We start from the raw sequence: 22,694 nt of genomic DNA on the forward strand, positions 1-22,694 counted from the left end.
GTGATGGAGGAAAGTGCGAATAAAAGTCGCTTTCGAGGAAATCGACTTGACTACTTGACTAGATCCCGCAGCCTCCTTTACAAGGCAAGCAACGATTGAGCTGGAAATGCACACACATAGTAATTGACTTCACATGAAGCAAGGACAAAAACAAAGAGAAAAAACACAAATTACACGGAAAATGCTGTTCAATTATTTAAGAAAGAATGAGTGACAAAACGTTCACACAATGCTCGTACATGATATGTATAAAAATCAACACCTGATTTTTGAAAAGTATTTAAAAGTTCTGGCAATGTGTATGTTATTTTTTGTGTAGGATAATTGGTTCTCCCATTGAACACCTTCCACTGGTCCGTGCATCTTGTGACGTAAGAATGTGTGTTCGTGGTAAGATAAGCTAATTAATGAAGAAACTTTAAATTTCATTTTACTTCCCGCTTGAAAGCTTCAGTTAACTTGTAGTTATAAATGTTAAACACGGATATTATATTTATTTTCGGAAATAAGACATGCGTGGGCATTGTAAGATAAGTTACATATGCTCGAACAAATTTTTTTTATGCAGTGTATTTATCTTCTCAAGATTCATACGTGATGTGGTACCCCAAACGAGCAGACAATAATATAGCATAGAAAAAAAGCGGGTGTTATAAACAAGAACCATTATTCTTTAAAGTGAAAGAGCTCTCAGCCGTATCGCCATACCAACTACACAAAATAATTTGCCCAATAGTGATTCTATGTGTTGTTCCAAAACATATTTTGTGTGAAAGTAACTCCAAGTATTTTAAAAAAATCTACAATTTCTATACTTTGATTGTAATAAACGTTATTGATAGAATTAGTTATTTGCTTAGAATTGGGCCTAACGAGTACACCTTTTATTTTATTTATATTGATTTCTAGTGAATTTTGTTTTGACCATGCATGAAGAATTTTCAGGGAAATTTTTGGTTTATTCTGAAGGCTATTTGAGTCAGGTGATGAAAAAATACACTTGCGTTGTTTGCATACATTACGTATTTCGCATCTTTATAGACATTTACTAGGTCATTTATGTGCGCAATAAACAGGAACGGGCCAAGAATACTGCCTTGAAGAACGCCTCTGGAGATATCTTTTAAGTCTGGGTGACTATTGCATATTTTCACATATTGATAGCGATTATCAAGGCAACATTTTATAAGGTTCAAACAGTGTGCTCGAATTCGGTACGTTTCAAGCTTATTAAGTAGCACAGAATGAATGATGGAATCAAATGCTTTAGTAAAATCGATATAGATACCAAGTTAAATGTACGTAGAATTCTCAAAGTGTTAGCTGTATGGACGTACTCCCGTGTTTTGCTGATTCTTTTTTAAGAAACCGACTGCAGTTTCCAAATTACAGCGCCATGTCGCCGCGGTGGCTCAGTAATTAGGCGCTCGGCTACTGGCCCGAAAGGCGCGAGTTCGACCCCGGCCGCGGCGGTCGAATTTCGATGGAGGCGAAATTCTAGAGCACCGTGTACTATGCGATGTCAGTGCACGTTAAAGAACCCCAAGTGGTCGAAAATTTGGGCGCCCCTCACTACGGCGTCCCTCACAGCCTGAGTTGCTTTGGGACGTTAACTCCCAGTAAACCAAACCTGCGCCCATTGGTTAGACCGACCAGCTTGTAATGCATGAGGCAAAACGTGACTTCGAAGTTCTTGTGCTGCAAACTCGAAATGCTTGCAGGAGGCACCAAGCGAGATGCGTACAAGCATTTCCACCACTCGTGCCCAAGCTTACCCTTAATGCGGCCAGTCTCAGAACGTATAGAGCTGTGAGTGAAATAACCTCGTACCCATAAGCCACGTTCAGACTCAATCCTAATACTCTGACCACCTCTTCGACGACTTACTCGAAAGTGCTCGGGGGCAGGAGCGAGGTAGGCGAACTCCGGCACGGCGTATTTTGAATAGACATTCCGATTGTTTGCAAACAAGTTGACACTGCAGTCGCAACCGGACTCGTAGTAGGCAAGAAGGACATTTTAATGACAATAGGAGAGGTGCGCCTCGTAGCGAATGCCACATGCTTTACTGTGCCCGTGAGCGAGGAATTTTGGTATTTACAGGTGCTGCTTTACTTACTTGGTATTTCGCGAGTGGTTGGTGCTTTGAGCCCAGTAATTTCTGCTCGAAATGAACAAGCGCGCATAGTGCCTGCACGAAGAATTCCGTGAAATGTTTTGTTACTGGGTGTATCGTTTACGTGCTTGGAGGTAAGCAGAAGTTATTAACCGCAATTGCTGCCTTTCATTTCGACACTAGAAATTGATTAAAATCAGCACTGTGTGGTGATCGGTAGCATATGTTATCCTAGTGTGTGGCTTTGAGTTGAGCAGCCACCTTTCAGGTAGCTAAACGTAGGAAAGCCATGCATTCAGATTCTGTACATTCAGAATAGCGCTCATGCTGAACCACGGAAAGCTAGTATTATTATGCAGACTTGCAGCATAGTGTTCCGCTCAATGGGCTCTGTTATTTTACCTTTCAACTTCAAGAATCGGCCGACAAGCAAAGCGGCTATTTAAACTAGACGTAAAGGCTCAGGTCAGAAAACACCCCTCACGCAAAAACTGCGCATTCTGGACGCAGCTTGACATGCTCGCACTTGTTTCGAGGTGTTTTACAATATCGCTTGCTTGCCTCTCTTATGCAATAACAGAAAAATAGAATTAAAAGAAAGTAAAGCTCTTGCATCCTAGCTCGAAATTGTTCATCGCTTCATGAAACAACGCCAGACTACAAAACTTGCAGTGAGAAGAGTCCAACGCATCTGTGCTGATTTTCGTACGTGAAAGTATGCTGTGGCCCTAACAACGTTAATGTGTAAGAATCAATTTAGCGGACACGGGTCCACTGGCGCCTTTTGCACAAAACTGTTCGTGTAACCTCGACGCACGTTAAAAGACGCCATGCTGGCTATAAAATAACGTACCATTTGTCCACAGGTGGGCCGGCTAGCTCAGCGTGCACACTAGGAATTAATGGCGCCGAGCGGTAATTACCTGCTACAGAAGCAGCTAAACGTCCGCGTGCTTCCACAATTCTATTGCTGATGTGCCCGCGAAGGAGCATCACAGCTTCCCGTTGTGAAAGGATGTCCACATGGCCGAAGACACTGAGTGTCGAGACTCAGACCTTGCGGCTTGCTACCGCGCACCATCGGCAACCGCAGTCTTTAATAACGAGGTACCAGCACGGGCTCACTAAACTGTTCCTTTTGTGCTTCTCGGCGCATTCAATAAGCTATGCTGCTCGTCTATATACTGTCTTTACTGAGCGTGAGTAGAATACCCTATGAAAACAGCCTTGAAGATCGGCGATAACTGCGGTAGGCACGGAGGCAGGACCTGTTTCACCTACCTCACGTAAGGAAGTCGCCCTTCCCTTACATACGCACCCGAGTCTCCGTGACGTTGAGGCGTGAAGGTCTGTGGAATGAAAAGACGCTACGCGATAGGTGGCGTGACGATGACCCTATGTATTCTGTGTGTCTTTCAATAAAGAATTCAGTTGTCAGTAGTGCGTTGTCCGGTCTTTCCTTCTCGTGATTGTCTTTGTGTTGCGTTAACTTTTTCAGAAACTATGCACCTACTCGCCCTGCAACAAGTTTTACTTGAGTACCTTTAGCATACTGTGAGCACTTTTCCACGTGTTTCATCGCCTTCTTCTCAAACGGCCGTCATTGACACCCACATTTCTTGGACATCCTGCCGTGCCAGACACATCACGTACTGCATCAGGAAAGGGCTGGTACCCGGTGAGATCGTCGCTCTTCTTGAAGCAGTCCGTCCTTCCTATGGCCATGTGCAGCATCTGTGGAGAGCTGTGAAGACAAGTGTTGCTCTTATATGACTGGCTTCGCGTTGTGTACTACAGGTAAGATAACTAAGTGGTTAGCTGAAAGGAATTTTCAGGCGCAAAACAAGCTCGTGGCGCATACTACAGAGTTGTGGTGGTGTCACTTTTTGAGCTTTTTGCCGAGAAATTCAGGAAGACAGAAGGCGAACAGCGGAGCTCTGATGGTGCTCGGCGATGTTGAGGTCGCGGAGAATGTGAGTAAGGTCTTGGCAAAAAGGACCGAAGCTCAGCCTAGAGCCAACAGCAATGGCTCACGAGCTCCTGGCTCTGAATAGACGAGTGGCAGGAAAGGCGCGTCGGAGGACCGCGAGCGATGCCTGCTGGATGGAGTGGACGCACTATCAAGAACAGCTTCCAAGAAAGTGTCTGAGTTCAAGACTACACTGAAAACCGTGGAGAAATACTTCGAGGATAACGATCGACGTTTGTTGCAAGCGGAAAAGGAGGGAGCATTTGTTGAGGTGCCAGCAGGAATATATAATGAAAAGACCCGTCGTGCTGTTGAGAAGAACTTTAAGCTGTCCAATATTAAGCCTGTCAAGGTGAATTCAAGAGCTGTAGCCCTATGTAGGCAACTGGAACTGCAAAAGTTAGCGAGGTCTATAGTTGACTGCAAAGAAAAAAGTCCTAGCATGTTTTTTACGGCCAAGACACACAAAGAGGATGTGCTATTTGGCTGCATTGTGAGCGAAAGGGGGTCTTCGCAGTGCCTTGTTAGTCAATACCTTTTGAAGAATCTCGGCGAACTTGCAGTGAGTGATCCATTTGCAACAAAGAACACCTTGGAAATAATTGAATTTCTTCAAGCCAATCAGCCGGTTGGGTATTTGCACTCTGCTGATGTAAAGGATCTTTTTTATTCGATTCCTCAAAGAATTGTTCATTGCACTTCGAGCATGTATTGAGGACAACAGGGTCATGCTCTTACAGAATGCCGCCGGTGTTTCTATCGGGAATTTTATGTCGTTGCTTGAGTTTTACATAAGTGTTACAGTTGTACAGTTTGGGAGGGGTTTATTCATACAGGAGAAGGGGGTGTCTATTGGCTCTTGCGTTGTGCCTGTTTTGAGCGACATTTTTCTAGCGATGTTAGATCGGAGTGTGAAAGAGAAACTGGATTCAGATAGAGTGTTGAAGGTTTTTCGTTATGTGGATTATTTTTTTATTGTTCTAAAAAAAAACAGGACACACGGCCCTACCTAAGCGCTGTAAATGAGAGTCTGAGGATTTTTAGCGAGAACGGGAGTGGGTTAGAATTCACGAAAGAGCAAACGAAATGTAACAAATTGCAGTTTCTCCCTTTCGAACACTCTATATCTATAGCCAGTGACAATATTTGCTGGATATACCGCCCTCGGGCTGAGAAAGAGTTACTTTCTTATGAATCAACACACTCCAAAACAATGAAGCGAGCCATTGCCACCTCGGGTCTGCAGACAGCCATGACGAAGTCCCGTAACCATTCCATGCCAACGAGTTTCCAACTACAGATAGTGAGGCTTCAAAATACCGGCTTCCCTCAGTCAGTCCTGACAAGTGTAGCGGTGTCCTTTCTTAGAAGCGTAAAAGGCAAAAAAAGCAAGCGAACTAGTCTGGAAGATCAGAGAATAAGCCCAGCAGTTGTACCCGACTCGCACAGAGTAGCCAATAACTTGAAGAAGGTAGCATCAAAGTACAAGGTTTCTGTAGTTTTTTCGGCTCCCTGTAAGCTGGCCACTTTGTGTCCTTGCATTAATACGCAGAGAACGGGTGAAACTTACGGGACTAAAACATGCCTGTAGGTAGGTTGTTTGCATGGAGGGGGTAGTTTATCAGATACCCCTCACATGTGGCAAGTTGTACATTGGCCAGATGGGGCGCTGTTTAAATGACAGGTTAAGGGAGCATGAACAGTCAATGGGGACCGGGACAGGTTCTAATTTGCCGCTTCATTGCAAGGGCTGCGGTGGAGGCTCGTGCAGGCCCATCCTTGAGGAAACCGTTGTTGTAGGTAGGGGGCGCGATCGTGTTGCCCGCGAACTGAAAGAAGAATTTTTGATTAAGAAAAGAGGCCTGAATTATGTCAGTGATACGTCGATATTTCTGTATAAGGCTGAAGAAGGGTTTTGAGAAAGATTTGCATGAGTAAGCAACGATTGTACGGGTATCGGCTTTTTTTTCTGCTGTGGTCTGTGGTGTTCAATGCTTGAATTCACTTTTCATATGTTAAATGGTGTGTGTGTTATCTGGCTTTTTTATATCACTTTCGTCCTTTCGGAATCCATTCAAAAATGTTATTTTGGCCTTATATACCATGTCACATCTTTTCATTGTTTTCTTTTTTGCCTTTAAAGAATCATCAACTCTCTTACCGCTTTTAGCTCACCTCGTGTTAAAGGGTTTCTTTTATCATTTTATCATCTTCTACCGACTTCTTACTCTGTACCGAAGACAATTATTGTTAGCCTTCCTCAAGGTTCCATCCTTGGACCACTTCTATTCCTGGTATATATTAATGATCTGCCGTCATGTTTTACCGTTTCTGAATGTATATTATACACCGATGATAGTACCGTACCACCAACTGACACGTACATATGTTCCCTAAGACATAAACTGAATACTGATGCTGCAAACGTAATAATCTGGTGTCCAGATTACATCCTGAATATTGATGCCTCTAAATCAAGCTTGTCACATTCTCATCTTCTCGAAAGATTATTGCTGATTCCTGAAAATTCCAGATATATTAACTGCCTGACAAAAAAAAACCACATAGGCCATAAGGACTATCAGTAAGGTGCGCTATCTTAATTTACACACGCTCATCATGCTCTACTACGCTTTCATCCATACCCATATTAAGTACTACCTTTCTAATAGGAGAAATAATTACGAAACACACTTATCTCCTCTACAACACGTACAGAATTAAGCCATACGCATCATTACGTTCAACAACTTTTTATGCGATGACATCCTTGCTACATGCCCATATATGATAGGAATCTCATCCGTGGTTCATTATTCTCTTGAAATTATCATCTACTGGTTTACAAAAGGATCACTTTCAGTTCCGTTAATTAAAAGCATGCAGTTTCCTCATCGAACTATCGCTCTGTACTCATGCCACAATCTTTTATCTCCGAAGCTTAAACTTAATATTGGGTGTACGTTTATGGGAGTGTAACGTCCCAAAGCAGCTGAGGCTATAAGGGACGCTGTAGCGAAGGGCACCGGAAATTTCGGCCACCTCGGGTTCTTTAACGGTTCTTTAACCCGTGTCTTTCGGGTCAGCAACCGAGCTTCATAATCACTGAGCCACCCTAAAGCTAAGAACGGTAAATTTACAGTTAATTTTTGTGCATTTTCGTGGAATTCATTACCATCGAGTATAAAGCAATCAGCTAGCATCAAGGCTTCCGAGCGAAATATTCTTTTTTTTCAAACATGCTAAATAACTTATTTATAATCAGTATATGAAACCCCTTGATTTGTTTTCCACTGTTGGCGCATTTTATTTATATTGTGTTTTGTTTATAATTTTCATCGTCTTCTGTTTTGTGTATTTCTTAAATCCTTTTTTGTGACAGCGAAATGTTTTTTCCGCTGTTTGTATTTTGCATTTCTTGCACTATTCTAACAATAGATCCCCTCCGCAGACGTTGGCTTTGGGACCTCTTTTTCTATTAACCCAATGAGCGTGTGTATATCTCAAAATCAATTATAATAAACGATTTCTGATTCTGAAAAAAAAGAAAGAAACAGGTGTAAAGAGTCCGCGCAAATTCAGCGCAGCAAAAGCACTAACTTCCCCCCTCATCTCCAAATAACTAAAAGAAAGCGAAATGAACGCTGTAGATATCATGTGGCGATGGAGTTGAATTGGCCATAAAGACAACTGGTGAGGTGTGGAAAATCATGGCATTTTCAGGGTGACGAATACGCTTACATGATGGAGTGGTATCTCGAAGATGAAAGGAAGATGCAGTCCTCGCCGCACTGAGTTGATGTGGGCAAGATGAGAATCATTTTGATAGCAGGGGCACAAGTTAATTCAGCGATAATTGACCAGTGTGAATAAAGGCGGTGCAAACCGTTGTACAAACGAAAGCCGAGTCCGAAGCATGGGTCACTGTGCTGGTTTTTTGACAGTCTCTGATGCGAAAGAAATAGCAAAGAAATTTCACTATTTTAGTTCATGTCCGCAACGATTTAGACACTGAAAATTTCTCTGTCACTAGTTACGTATCATACCCCTCGGCTTATTTGCTGCCTTGAGTCAAATAAACCCCCTTCTCTGCAGTTTACACTCTCAGTAAATACGCTAGCCCATAGCGTTTGAAGGTCAGGATCACAATGCGCCTTTAGAGTAGTTTCTTTTTTCAAGTTTTCCTTAGTGACAGGGCTCGTATTCACTCATTGAGGGTACGTGTTAAAGCTAAATATATTTCCAAGTAGGCCTGAAGTACATATCCTTAGATTTGAACACTAATCTTTTCTTTGAAACAAAGTCACCAACCAAATTTTGCGCGAAAAAAAAAGCTCCATTGGTACAGCTAAACTCGATATATATACCTTTTAGCAGAAATGGAAGCTCGGAGAAGGTATAAAGACTGGGTGGTTCCGGTGACTGCTTGGGATGCGTAACGGAAGTTGAAAGAGGCGAAGTTTTATCAGAATTTCTACTTAACCTCCACGTTCTTCTAAACAGACTGGAAAATGATTTCGGTTTTTCAAGAACATTGGCCAGTGCGCCAACGCGCTAGGGAAATCGGCTGGCCACGTTTTGGTGATTCAGCGAAAAGGGAACAACAGAAACTGCCGTTTGCATGAGTGCCTGAATCCCGGCTCTTGCTTCGCTCCCCTCGTGAATCGAAAGCACTGTGCCGTCGGCATCGCAGCCACACACTTCAAAGGCGGGAATCCCATGGAATCCGCAGCTGCCGCCGGCTTCGGGCGCACTGAGCCTAGCCCACGCATTCGGCTTTCTCTTGCGCTTCCCGCTCTGCATCGTGCGCCATCGCTTCTCGGAAGCACTCTGTCACGTAAAGGATGGCGCCGCTCCTGGAGCCTCCTCGGTCTGCGGCGGCTTCGGTGGCGTGTGAGCAAAGCGACGTGGTCTTTGCGTTCGGTCTTTGCCTTTCATCTTTGTCGACGGAAATCTCGGATCCTCTGTCCCTCATTATTTGCTGCCCGACTCTTTTGCCTTCTTGCGCTTGATATGGCTGCGCCTTTCGATCCATAAGGCCCGTTTCGCTTCTCCTTTCTTTCTGCGAGGTTATCGGCGAAGTCGTGGTTGGACCGCCGTTACCTCATACTGGGAGGGATCCCCGGTGCTATCCCAGAGCCTCGGGCAGTACCGCGTGGGTACGACTTTACTCTTTTTTCCCTTCACTTCGGCTCAGTGAACCAGTCTCAGACTTGTTTTCCCCGAGGTTGGGACGTTAAACCCCAATAAACCAAACCAACCTATTTCTTCCTCAGCAGCGCACACAAGTTGAGTGCCTTGGAGGAGGAAGTTAGAAGCGATACGAAAGGCCCACGGAGTTTGCAGTAAAGCACGAGTTTCGGTTATTTCTGTGCTTTGTAGGTGAGCATTATGCGGTAGCATAGAAGTCTCGTTGGAGCAAAGACCGGCGTAAGCCGTCGTCTCCCCTGAAAGGTGGCCAGGCCTTCCATCCGCCAACTGCCATTCTTTTTCCAGGGGAGAGGAGGGAGGGGCCGGAATACGAATGAGTCACTTCACATTAAAATGACCAGGCAGGAAAAAAACAAAAATTAACAAAAGAAGCGATCAGAATCCGAATGGAATCAGGGGATGAATAGCGGAACGACGAAAACACAAATATGCCACAAATTGAGCCCCGCTCCTATTGGTCGATATGTCCACCAGACCGCGCCGACCATTAGGAGCAGGGCTTTGTGAGAGTTTTGCGACTGTTCTGAGATTGTGATCGTTCCGTAACTCGACCCCAAAAGTGGAATAGCATCAGAATGGGAGTAGAATCACAGAGTGGAATAGAATTGGTATTGGGATATAATGAGAGTTGTAATAGATTGGCGAGTGAAAAAAAATATGCCATCACAATTCCTCCGAATAAGTCGAGTTGATCGCTCTTAAAATTTTGTTTGGGGTGTAATTTTTAGAACGGAGCACCTATATAGAAAATAAAAAAAGACTGCGCTCTTTACCCACATTTAGGAAGTTATCATTGGTTAAATCTCTTGATATGTTCCCTCACATATTGGCGCTTCCTGTATCTCCATGCCGCTGTTTCGCTGCGTTGCGTTCGCGATTGTGCTCGTCTGCGTAAACTCCATCAATTACTCTCCAGTCGCTAACCTGACGAAACTTTTACGTCTTATGTTCTAATATTAAATTATCTTTTGTTGTTATTAAGGGCTCCATAACAAACTTAGTTTCTTAAATTTCAACCCACGAATGGAAAAGTTTTATTAAGTCTCCTTGGCTACTGACAATGAGAGCCGAGAGCGAACGGGTGGTGTGTTACTTTTCTTTTCGGTGAGTTGAGTACATTCTGGCCCCGGCGTTAGTTGAGAAGGAGTGCAGGCCCAACAGTTACATCTATTTATCAGACGCGTAACTTCAATTTCAAACTTCATTGCCTGTTCTCTACTTCATTTAAGGATCGCCTTCAACGCTCATTTTTATTATTTGCTGCTGCGCTTTGCAGCAGCGTGTTTGTGCCTGGCTGCAGACTGAGATTGCAACACGCCGACCGCCTACGGAACATTCGTACCACTACATGCCCGTTCAACGCACTTTCACAGAGAGACCGTTAGAAATTTCAGCCATATGCTCAGCAGTCGCGACAGAGTTCGTCTACAATTCAATCTTCTCTCTAAAAGGCCCTTCGCAAAATCTTACGAAGAGCTTTTTTTTTTCGTCTTTTGTCGTGTAGCTAGGAGGCGTTGGGATGGTTCGTGCTAGGCCCATATTGAGAATATCCAAAACAGCCCTGCAAGAATTGAAAAAAAAGGAGAAAAATAACAAAAGGCAACGGCACACGCCGTTCTCCATGGAATAACTACGCACGCCACTTGGCGAAACACGTCACTCACGCAATTTCTTCAATGGTGAAGCTACTCTGCTATCCAAGGGAAGCCTCAAAGAGCGAAAACTGAGTTATCTTTTTTTCCGTCGTCATTTTAGTTTTCATAACTCTGCAAAAGGAGCAAAGGAAACAAAGTCACAATGGGACGACGTCCAGATGTCCGGTTTCTCACGCTGTCGGTTGTAGTCTGGCGCTTTGCTTTACGCCACCTTTACGCTAAGTATACGTACTTGCTTGCCATTGCGCGCCTTGTCTACGGGCTGCGCTGTTGAAAGCTACTTTCTTTTCCATTCAGTTTTGTGCTTGCCTAGTCTCTATACAAACTCCCAGATAAGTGCGCCACTGTAGTTCTTGCGAGTCCGAATTCGCAGTATGCACTGGCGCTGTATGCGTACGTCATTCACGAATAATGATTGACAGCAGAAGTACAGACATTAGGCAGTTTTAGCTGAGCGTTTTTACGGCCAGCGGGGCGGAGCGGACGAGCGGATACACCAGCGGAGACGCGCGCGAGAAAAAGAGTTTTAGCCGGGAGGATCGCCAGTCTTCTCGAGCGTAGTAGAGATGGATGAATGGATGGATGGATAGGAGCGCCGCCTTTGAAACGGGGTGGTGGCAATTGCCACCATGCTCAGCTTTTCTTTCGTTCTTATTTTTTTGTTTACTGTGTTGGCAATTCTCATTAAGAATCGCCATCATCTTTACCTACAGTTTCCTACAATTCTAACCTTATGCCACATCTCTGCTTTTCAGCCACCAATCCTCCAATCGCTTTTTGCTAACTTCCACTGCAAATTTATTTACATGACCATTGTTATCTTTAAACCCTAGGGCCTCAGGAAGAGTGACTGCGCCTGCATCGACATCCTGATGGATACCATCACATTTGATTCGGAGGTGTTCAACTGTTTCTACAGATCTACCACACACGGCACATGTGTCATCGTCTTCTTTAAATTTCTTTTTGTAGCTGCGCGTTCTATGACACCCTGACCTAGCTTCAAAAAGTAGGGCACTGCCTCTTGAGTTATCATAGAAAAATTCTTTCCTGATCTGCCTTTTCCAGTATCGATATAGTTCTAGACTATGTTTCTTTTCCATCGAATTCACCCAATTTTTAACTGCCGCGTTTTTAACCTGTCGTTTAATGCTCTTTCTTTCTACGTCCTCATGACCTGCATACTTACTGGTTAGTTTTCTAGTTCTTTTCCGCCACTGGGAGTCAACGCTCTTTCTGTATAAATATTTAAATACCTTAGCTGCCCCCCTGTTATTGTACAGTTTCCTCAGGCGTTCTTCATATAGTGTTTTACTCTTAGCTTCCCGTGCTTCAAACGATGCCCAGCCCATATCCCCTTGTACTGCCTCGTTTGTGGTTTTGCCGTGGGCACCTAGTGCTAATCTTCCAACAGCTCTCTGATTTACACCTAATCTCGACTGAACTTCTGCCCTTAAGCACAGAACCGCATTGCCGAAAGTAAGTCCCGGCACCATTATTCCTTTCCAAATACCTCTTAGTACTTCATATTTGTTGTACCCCCATAATGCCCTATGTTTCATTATCCCGGCGTCTCTTCGTCCTTTTGCCCTAAGAGTCTGTTCGTGCTTTTCCGTGTATATCTGCCCTTCGTTTAGCCATATCCCGAGGTATTTGCATTCGGCCACTTTGGGTATTTCGTGGCTTTGCATTGTAAGCACCTAGTCAGTTGTACCGTTAAAAGTCATCAGACCTGATTTAGTTGGGCTAAAATTGAATCCTAGAGCGTCTCCTTCGTCTCCACAGCAATTAACCAAAGTTTGTAAATCTTCCTGACTATCTGCTAACAGTACAATATCGTCCGCATACATTAAGCCCGGGAGTCGCTGCTCAACTACATTTCCGCCTAATTTGTACGACAGATTATAACCCAGATTACTTTCTTCTAGCCTTCTTTCCATATTTATCACGTAAAGCATGAACAGCAGCGGTGATAGAAGACAACCTTGCCTTAATCCTTTGTGCACCCCCACAGTTGTGGTACTTTTTTTCCCTTCCCATGTAATTTCAACTTCATTATCTCGGTAGATTTCCTGTAGAAAATCAATTACCTCATCACCAATACCTAAATCTTTCAATATGCTCCACAGGAGTTCCCTGTTCACGTTATCGTATGCACCGCTTATGTCCAGAAAGGCTAAAAACAGAGGTCTATTTTCCGCCTTAGCTACTTCTATGCATTGGGTAAGCACGAACAGGCTATCATCTAAACGCCTACCCCTTCTGAACCCATTCTGGAGTCCTCCGAGCATCCGATTACCTTCTACCCATGCCTGCATTTTTAATTTCACCGCCTGCATTGCCAGCCTGTACATAACAGACGTTATCGTTATCGGACGGTAGGATTTGATGTTCATCTTATCTCCTTTCCCTTTATAAATCAAATTCATTTTGCTCTGTCTCCAGCTGTGCGGAATTTGCTGATTTGTTATGACTGTCTCCAATGCTTTTATCAGCGCTTCCTTGCTTCTTGGGCCAAGTTCATTAATCAGCTTAATTGGAATTTCGTCTATCCCTGCAGATGTGGTTTTAGGAATATTCGCTTCCGCCTTTTCCCAGTTAAGACTAGTCAGTTGTAAGCTGCTCTCTATTGTGCTGTCCTGTGTTGCCGCCTTACTTGGGGAGATTACCCCATTGTCGTTGCTAAAAGACGCAGCTATAAATGATGTAATGTAGTTCACAGCATCGTCTCCCTCTAAACATTTTCCCTCAGCATCTATAATCTGTTCCTGCGTTCTTTGATTTGTTTTCCCCAACCAGCTTATTAGGTTCCAGAATTTTCTTGGCCCCCCTTTATTTGCCTCGCGAAGTTCAGCCAGCCATTTATGAGAGGACTGCTTCATTTTAGCCTGGACTAGGACCTGAACTTGCTGTTTCTTTTGTCGATAAGATTCCCATTTTTCGCCTATTTTCTCTTCAGATAACTGCGCCTTCTTTGCTTCTCTGTGTTCCCTTGAAGCAACCCGTCGTTGTTCGATGGCCTCCTTAATTTGCATATTCCACCAGCTTCGTGGCTTCCTCTTTCCTCTCCAGCGGTTTACTCCTTTCACTTGTTTCATTTTTGTAGCGATGAGCAGTTCAAACTGATTATAATCCCACTTTTCCATGGGGCGTTTCTCGATTACTTCTTCTATTTCGGCTGATATTAGCGCTATTTCTTCATCGTTTAATTTTGCGTTGTCTTTTTGACTTCGCTGCATTTCTCTTTTGACTAGGGCTCCCAACTGTAGACTAATATGTTTATGATCACTTCCTAGGCTGTACTTCCCCTCTTCGTCTATTTCCATTATTGCGAGCTTGCTGTAGATGCCCTGCGACATTAGACAGTAGTCAATGGTTGTTTGCCTGTTACGGGATTCCCACGTGATTTGTCCCTCACATTTAGTTTCTCTGTTGACAATTACTAGGTTGTGCCGCTCACACAAGTCTAGCATTAACTTCCCGTTACAATCTGTGTATCCATCCAGATCCTCGATGTGGCCGTTCATGTCTCCAAGCAAAATAATATCGACACCGTCTCCAATCTGCTTTATATCGTCATTGAGGCACTTAACTAGATCCTTGTTTTCTTGCCTGCATTTGTCCCCGGTCCCTAAATAAACTACCCCTAGCCATGTCGTTTTGCCAGCAATTGTACCTGATACCCAGACATGTTCTTTGCAAGTTGATTTTATTCTTTGCCAATTTGTTCCTTGATGTATCAGCATACCTACTCCTCCTCCCTTCTTCTCCGTTGTTGTTCTGTTGCACCCTTCCCAGATATAGCCATCGATTAAAGGTGGATCTTCTAGATCCGTCAGATGTGTCTCGCATAGAGAGTACACACCTACTGCTTCGTCCTTTAACTGCTGTTCTATTTCTAGCCATTTCGCTCTCTTTCTACCCCCTTGCATGTTTATGTAACTGATCTTGGCGTTAAATTTCTTTTTCGTAGTTTTCTTTCTGGGCCTCCTGGTGGCCATTTTGTTGGGCTCAGCCGCCGTTGTTACATTTACTACATCGCTTCTACCGACCCCTACGCCCTGAGCCACCGTGGACCCCCTAAAAAAGCTACCTCTCGGCCTCCGAGGCGCCAGCCTATCTCTTATCCTACCCTTCCACTGAAATGGATGCCATCTCGTCCAAAGTCTCTGCCCGAACCTGCTCTGTGCACTTCCTTGTTTATGTCTACCACCTCAAAGCCTTTCTCGAGGCCTAACTGCCTTATCTCTTGATTATGATTCACAACGTCTTTAGCAACCCCTACATTCCTTCCTTGTACCTCCGGCACTGTACACACCACGATCTGCGCTTGCTGTGCTATCGCCCTTATACCGTCAACTCCCTCAGCTAATCTTTTCCCTACTTGTGCGACGTTACCATTCAGGACATCATTTAGCCCCGCCGCTACCACCCCCAAGTTACGCCTTGCAGCCTTCTCGGAAAGTTCACTTTTAGTCGCTTGCGCTTCTCTCCCCTTTCTATCTGTAACTCTGTTTCTAGAGCCTCCATCCTTAGCACTAGTTCGCTGTTCGCCTGTTCAGCACTGTCCAGGCGTGCACCTAATGCGCACAATTTGCACATAAAATCTGCGCCTTCGGCCTCCTCAACCGAATCGAACCGCAATTCTTTTAAATTCACCGACGCCTCACACTCCGTACAACTAACCTTCAGTAGCTTAACCATCTTAGCAACATTCGATTATTGCATCCACCAAATGCTAAGATAACTACAGGCTCAAGACAAACACACTTGAAAACACGTGCACAAATAAAATAAACTTCTGCCTACCGCAAATGCCGATCGATCACTTAGAAAAAATAGGTATCTCTCTAAAGGATAACGCACAAAAAAACACTGAAAAAAACCTGCCGGCCGAATAGTCCCGGCCGAATATAGGTCACTGATCTAAATTCTATTCCTTAACCTGCACTTCCCCTAATAGCCTAAAAGAACTAAACACACTTTTAAAACTATTAAAGGAAAGTACTCACCTATTTTACGCAGTCGCTCTCGCAGTCGGTCCGGTCCCGGTCTCCACGCGTGATCCGAATAACACCTAAACCTACGTCCGCACAGCACGGCTGTCAACTGTCGCTTTCTCTGCGGCTCCACCTATCGGTCACAATTGGAGTTAGAGGGAAATAATATCAATTAAAGCTCCTAATGATGCACTGAAACTGGGTAGCAATGGTATATTCGGGGTTTTTAGTTAATTATTTGGTAATGTTGCGTTTTAGATGTGCAAAAGAGGCCGCCATCTTGAATACCCATACACGCCCGCGCACTCTTACGCACGCTCGCGCGCTGCGTATCGCTCCGCTGGAGAGGGCTTCCCAGCGGGCGTAAGCTTCGCTCCGTAAAAACGCTGGCCGGCCCAGCGACGTGCGCATGCGCAGTGGCGTCTGCGCTCGTCCGCTCCTCTCCGCTTGCCGTAAAAACGCTCAGCTAAAACTGTCTATTATTCCACAAGGCGGTGTCGCTTGAAAACGCGAATATCACGGTAAAGCTGTAGAGTCTAGGAGTTCTTTGAGCAGAACACATTAATTCTTGTTAACATAAAATAAACATCAAAATCAAACAAAACGTAACTAAGTGAAGATGAAACTAACCATATTATATTCAAGCTAAAAAGAGAGCAAGTGTTATGAAGTGCCTACTTTGTGGTTTGAGGTCTGGTTTTAGCTTGCATGGCTTAAAACTACTGCCTTAAAATTTTTAGAGGTAGGTTGATTAAGGAAAAGTTATACAACTGATAGATTGCAAAAGGTGCGTTTAGCGCTAAAGCTACTACCAACATAATAGAATATTATCCTGGCAGAGTGTCCAAAAAGCAGTGTTAATATTAAGAAATACTGTCGGACTTGCACTGGCCTACAACTACTGGCCTGACAACTACAAAAGCTGACACTGTAGACCCGCCGTGGTGGCTGAGTGGCTTTGGCGTTGAGCTACCGACCCCTAGGCAGCGACTGGGATTCCAGCCGCGGCGGCCCCATGTATACAGACGCGAAGTGCAAAAATTCTTCTGCGTTGTCCAATGCCAGCGCACGTTATAAGACCCCCGGTTGTTTAAAGTAATCCGAAGTCCTCAACTACGGCGTCCCTCCCAACACATGTGTCACTTCTAGATGTTAAACCCCGCAATCTACAAACGGATTACATTGCAAGTCACGATTTTCAGGTCTCGAAGCAACACTGCGCTCTGTGCGCTACGCGCCTCGAGAATGGGTTCGAACTGACGTGATTCGATTCCTTTCATTGATTACAAGTAGAATACCATTTATGCGTTTCTCTTATATATAAATGCGGACGGCGTTGGAAGGAATCAAACCCGAGACATCGTGATCAACAGTAAGACGCCGAAGCCACTGAGGCCTAAGAAGAGTTACTTCAGTGGTCAGGTCAGCGCTATTCACGTGCTTACATCTACAAAAGTCAACTGAGTAATCAATATAAAACTAAGATTACGGTTTAATACTAACTTACCTCGTCATAAAAAACGTGAACCTACACTCAGATTTACTTTTGAAGAAAATACGAACATTTTCAAGCATTCCGGGAGAAGCACGTGAATGATGATTACTTCGCTTATATATTCTTGTGCCGAATACCTTGGTGCATTGTGATCAAGCCCTTAATTTTTGAAACTATTCATTTTGAGTCAATATGAAACCAAGTCGCTCACCGGTCGAACATTTACCATTCCAAAATATTGCTATTTAATGGAAGCTTTGCGATCGTGAGCCATATAAAAAGGAGGAGGTTCGAACTTTTATGAAATGCGAATTCGGTGCATTTTTTGTTTCAGTTCAATGGTGTAATTTTTTTGTTCGAGGCTTTCAAGTGCAGTGAGGTTCTTATCCGTTCATAGCACTTTTGTTATATTGCTAATGTTTTATTTTAAGGCATTCATGGAATATGATATTTGAATGACGTTATTTTTTGCCTACATATTTTAATTACGAATTTTTGATCTGGAATCTCATTTCGAATGCGCAGTAAATAATATGCAGTTAGGAATTTCGACTGCGTATGTAATGCGTAATGATATTGTTTCGAGTACTTTTACTGTAAATTTTACCTTTTACTTTCATATATGTTTGATTCATCTTTTTTTGTTGTTTTACATTTTATTGTTGCTTGCTTGGTCAGTATAGATCTGCGTGGGGTGGTGAAGTCTCTATTCAGGGAAACATGGCTTATTCTCGACACACACACACACACACGCACACGCACGCACGCACACACACACACACACACACACACACACACACACACACACACACACACACACACACACACACACACACACACACACACGCACGCACGCACACGTGTGACATTCCCGCCTGTCGGGGGTCAGTCACAATGCAACACCATTGTTGTTGCTATCTACGGGTTCTACCGAAGCGAGGAGAATTGAGCCAACACACAACGCCTCCGAGTCAACCCCATTTATTCCCTCTCTGCCTGAAGGTGAAACTGGGAGTTCCGCTCACCGCTGTCTTGTATTAGGCGTCGGTGCGGTCCGGCCAACAGGTGCCTCGCTGCTTGGCTGCTCTGGCGCGGGTGGCGCTCAGCCTGGTGACGGTCCCACGTTTCGGTGACTATGACGGGTGGTGGCGTAAGGCTTCTTGGGCGTCTCGGCTGGCGGTCAGTTTACTGCGGATGCCCTCGGGTCCGGCCTCACCGACTACAGACCAGCGCGATCTCCTTCCGTCCACTTCGCCCGTCACTGCTCGTTCCTCTTTTGTCTCTTCTGTCCTCAACGCGTCTCTCTGAGGACTCTCTTTCTTTCCTTCGGTGTCCTCCTCGCCCAACGGTTTTTCGCCGTCGCTGCGCATGCAGCCGACCAAGGGCGCCCGCCGATTTTTCCACGAAGCCGCGGCCCCGTTGGGGATGTGTCGAAGGGGATGAGGTGTCCCTCGGAGGGCAACGGTTCCCCTAAACCAGCGCCTCGCCTCCTCTGCTGGGAGCCCTCCTGGTGCTAGCTTGCCGGCCTCCCCCGCCATTTCAAGCCGTTAGTAAGGCCGTTGGGTTGCAAGACACTGCTGGCCTGCGGGCCCTCTTTTCTTTTTGGTTAACTTCCCTTAATAAAGACCCAACTCCTAGCCTTCTCCGAGTCCACAGCCCGTACCTCGCAACAAGGCCGTCTGCAGGCGTGCATGCGCGCACACACAAACGCACAAACGTGCCTGTCTCTGCGCCAAAAGGGGGGGAAGTTGAGGACGCGCTGCAAAATGGGCCGCAGGGATGCGTGTGGTCGCGCTGGGCTCCCCGTGCGGCCTCTCCTCCTTTGCCCTCTGGCTATTTCGCACGTCTTTCTGCTGCGCCCGCCGCATTCCACACAACCGCCTTCGCTGACGGGGCAGGGCGATAATTTTGAAGGCAGACACAGTGGCTCTGGTGCTAGTCGGTGGAGAGAGTTCTTTTGGGCCATGCCTAGGCCTCCCGTACACAGTCCTTCACACACGCACACGCACACGCACACACAAACACACACACACACACACGCACGCACGCACACACGCACACGCACACGCACACGCGCACGCACGCACGCACGCACGCACACACGCACGCACGCACACACACGCGCACACACGCGCGCACACACACACACACACACACACACGCACACGTCTTCTCAAAGGGACAAACTTCTGTCATGCAATTGTAAGCAATGCATGGAAACACTCCCGCGCACAGACGGAAAGTCGTGGTGTGGTGATGGCTCACCTTTGAGCACTGTAGACCCAAAAATGAAGTCATTTTAGATAGACAAATACGTGGCATAAGAAATGAAAACCGGGCATGCTGGAACACAACCAGTTGTGTGAGAGAATACCGAACAAAGCAGGCAAAACGAAGCATACGGGATAAAAACAATGGACGCGGTGCCTCCGAACTGAAATTTCTGTTCGCCGAAACATAAGTCACGTGATAGGAAAACACGAACAAAGCAAAGAAGACAAAAGGGCGAAATGAAACTGAAGAAACAATGGGAAAATAATGAGATCCCTATCTGAATAGTGTCTCTCAAAGTGATCACAATGCAGGAAATATGCACATGTAGACATTCATTTCGCGCTGCATAAATGAACATGTCTTTCCGAAAGCGGACCGTAATTTCCCGAGTTGACGCGTGGCGGTTTGATGCGATTTGAAAGCCTTGCTTTACTGTTTTCGTATACGAGCCGTAGTACTTGCCCTACAGTGTTTACTCCCAAATATTGCTTTGGAATTATCTTATTTGGTCGACCATGCGATTCTTCTTTACACATGCGTGTGTTTTCGGAATAAAATTTGCTTAGTTGCGAGACAGCGTGCGTACCGCGTGATTTGCTTCCGTGCGTGGCGCTTGCTTTGACGTAGAATTTCCTGGGTGTACTGATTGATCGGCTGCGTTTCAAGGATATAAAATGAAGATGTGTCTTCGGGAAGATAGTTTTATTAAGACAGGAAATAGTCTAAACAAGAAGTAGGTACATTGACACGCTATACACTTTTCTGCATTGATGATGCAAAGGATTTGGGACTCTTGTGAATCGTTTATAAGGAACAAAACTGTCCTAGGGGGAAAAAAAAACAAGCTAGAACTGAAGATGGTCTATATGATGCTAATAAATAATAAAACGAGAGTTTTAAACGTGCAGTCGATGAAGGGGTGACTAATTTGATGCTTTTTCTGCAATCCACAATGATAGATATGCTCAGAAGTATGCCCGTATGCTGAGGTGGGAGCCTGCTGATCGCCTCCGCGCTCGGCTTCCCGGAGAGGCTCTGGCCGGGTTCCGCACCCGATAGTCAGCGAAGCGTTCAGCCTCCCGCTGGGAAGTGGCGTCTTTGAAGCGTGCGCCCAATACAGGGCATGGCGTGAGGCTTTCCGCTGGTGCCTATTTCACTGGTCGAACGCGGCCAGTTTCGTTAGTATCGCTTGCCAACGTCGCTGCGTCCCAGCGGCTATATTCTGCCATCACATTTCCGAGAAGGCCGTCCTTGAGGGTGGCGTTCACCCCACTGACACATTTGCAACTGTAGGTTTTGCGCAAGTCTCTTACACTGCGCCACAGAGACTGTGAATGCGCGACCACCCCCAACTACCCACCCGCCACTCCACAAGAGTCTTTCTTGGGAACCCTTTCTGTTCCTCCCCTTGGCCACCCATCATATTCTGCTGGTCCGTCGTGTGCGAGACATTGCAGCTTGCGCTGGGCTTATGAATAAGAGGTCCAGTCTCGAACGTAAAAATGTATTAAATCAATTTCCTTCCCTTCCTCTCTCAAAATTAGGGTGCGAGACAAACGCATATAATGCCTCATATCTGTTTCTCGGTATGGAAACGCGGATCTAAGACACTATAAGCGCCCTCCTCTCATCTAAATTCCTTTCACTCTAACATTAAATTTACCTCTCCGACTAGTCACATCGCGAGTAAATTTCCTCAACACTTGGTGACTTTGTAAACAAACACTAGTGTTCGTTTAGAAAATCACCAGCATAAATTTACACTCTGCAGGAAACCCACGGACAGACAGCAACACTGAGATTCCACTAGCCATCATCCAAGACACTGTAAGCAAGACAGATTGTACACTACACAACGCGACTTAGAAGCATATGCAGGGATGAAGGCGACTATTTGAAACATCTCGACCCATAAAAATTACGGAGGACACTAAACACTAGTTACGTGCTCTGAATACGTTAGCACGCAGGGGCGGGGGTCTGGCTGAGAGGATAGCGTACTACTCTAATAGTGTGGCTAGTGAAGCGGATCTGTTCGCGGCTCACAAATGGAAGTTCAAGATATCAACAATGATCAAACTCAGCGTTAGAGACTGGCAGTTTAGCGTGCTGGGTTTTGTGCTGCGGTGATGGGGTAGCTGTGTAATGAAGCGGCCAGCGAAGCTTATCTGTTCGCATTGGCATGGGACCGAAAGCCACTTCAGAAGAAATTCTGTTTTTTCTTTTATTCGTGATGATGTATGCACTTCCAATGACGTCATGAGATGACGCGGGTTTTCGGTTTGTTCTTCTTGGACGGAATGCCGTATTTTCTGACTGAACAGGCATATAATGCTTTCTCAATAAAAACACCCTAATTGACTAATTGATAGGAACGAGATACCGGAATGCCTTTAGTAACATAAACAATGTTTTGTAGCACTACCAATGCTAATTAGCAAAGGCCGTCTGAAGAAAATATTACCTTATGCATCAAAGGTGACATACAGGCGTGACACAAACCTGAGAGATATTCTCCTACACGATCGGCTTGATAAGAATCCTCCATCGGCAATAAGCTCCTGTTCTCGACGCAGATGTAAAGCCTGCAAATATCTGGAAAGCGACACTACGGTTGGAAGTACGACAAGCGACTTCATCTTAGACGTAAAGACGAGCTTTAGCTGCGCCTCGTCTAATGCCGTTTACATGCTACGCTGCTCCTGCTGACAGAAACAGTTTATCGGATAAACTGGACAGTCAATGAGCGCGAGGCTGAATGGCCACTGTGCTGACAGTAAAAAGAACCTCACTAAAAGTTCTGATGCATTTTATTCAACGTGATATTAACTTTCATGAACTTAATCGAATTATTCTACTATGCGGCTTCAAATCTCCAAGAAATAGAAAATAGAGTGACGTAGTCCTAATTCACAAATTTAAAGCATTAAAACCGGTAGGCGTAAACGTCTCCAAAGGAAACTTGGAATCTCTC

At 45.1% G+C, this 22,694-nt stretch overlaps 1 protein-coding gene across 1 annotated transcript in view; it reads right to left on the bottom strand.

The window, feature by feature from the left end:
• Nucleotides 1-5,788: 5,788 nt before the first annotated feature.
• The window catches only part of LOC149353692 (uncharacterized), a 33,008-nt gene continuing 16,102 nt past the window's right edge, over nucleotides 5,789-22,694 (bottom strand). Inside the window, exon 3 of the mRNA XM_089575848.1 lies at nucleotides 5,789-5,914. Coding sequence (XP_089431974.1) covers nucleotides 5,789-5,914 — 126 coding nt within the window. The remainder of the gene's footprint in view (nucleotides 5,915-22,694) is intronic.

Source organism: Amblyomma mixtum, chromosome 3 (assembly GCF_055824585.1).
Source record: "Amblyomma mixtum isolate Tamu chromosome 3, ASM5582458v1, whole genome shotgun sequence".
NCBI classification, from domain to species: domain Eukaryota; kingdom Metazoa; phylum Arthropoda; class Arachnida; order Ixodida; family Ixodidae; genus Amblyomma; species Amblyomma mixtum.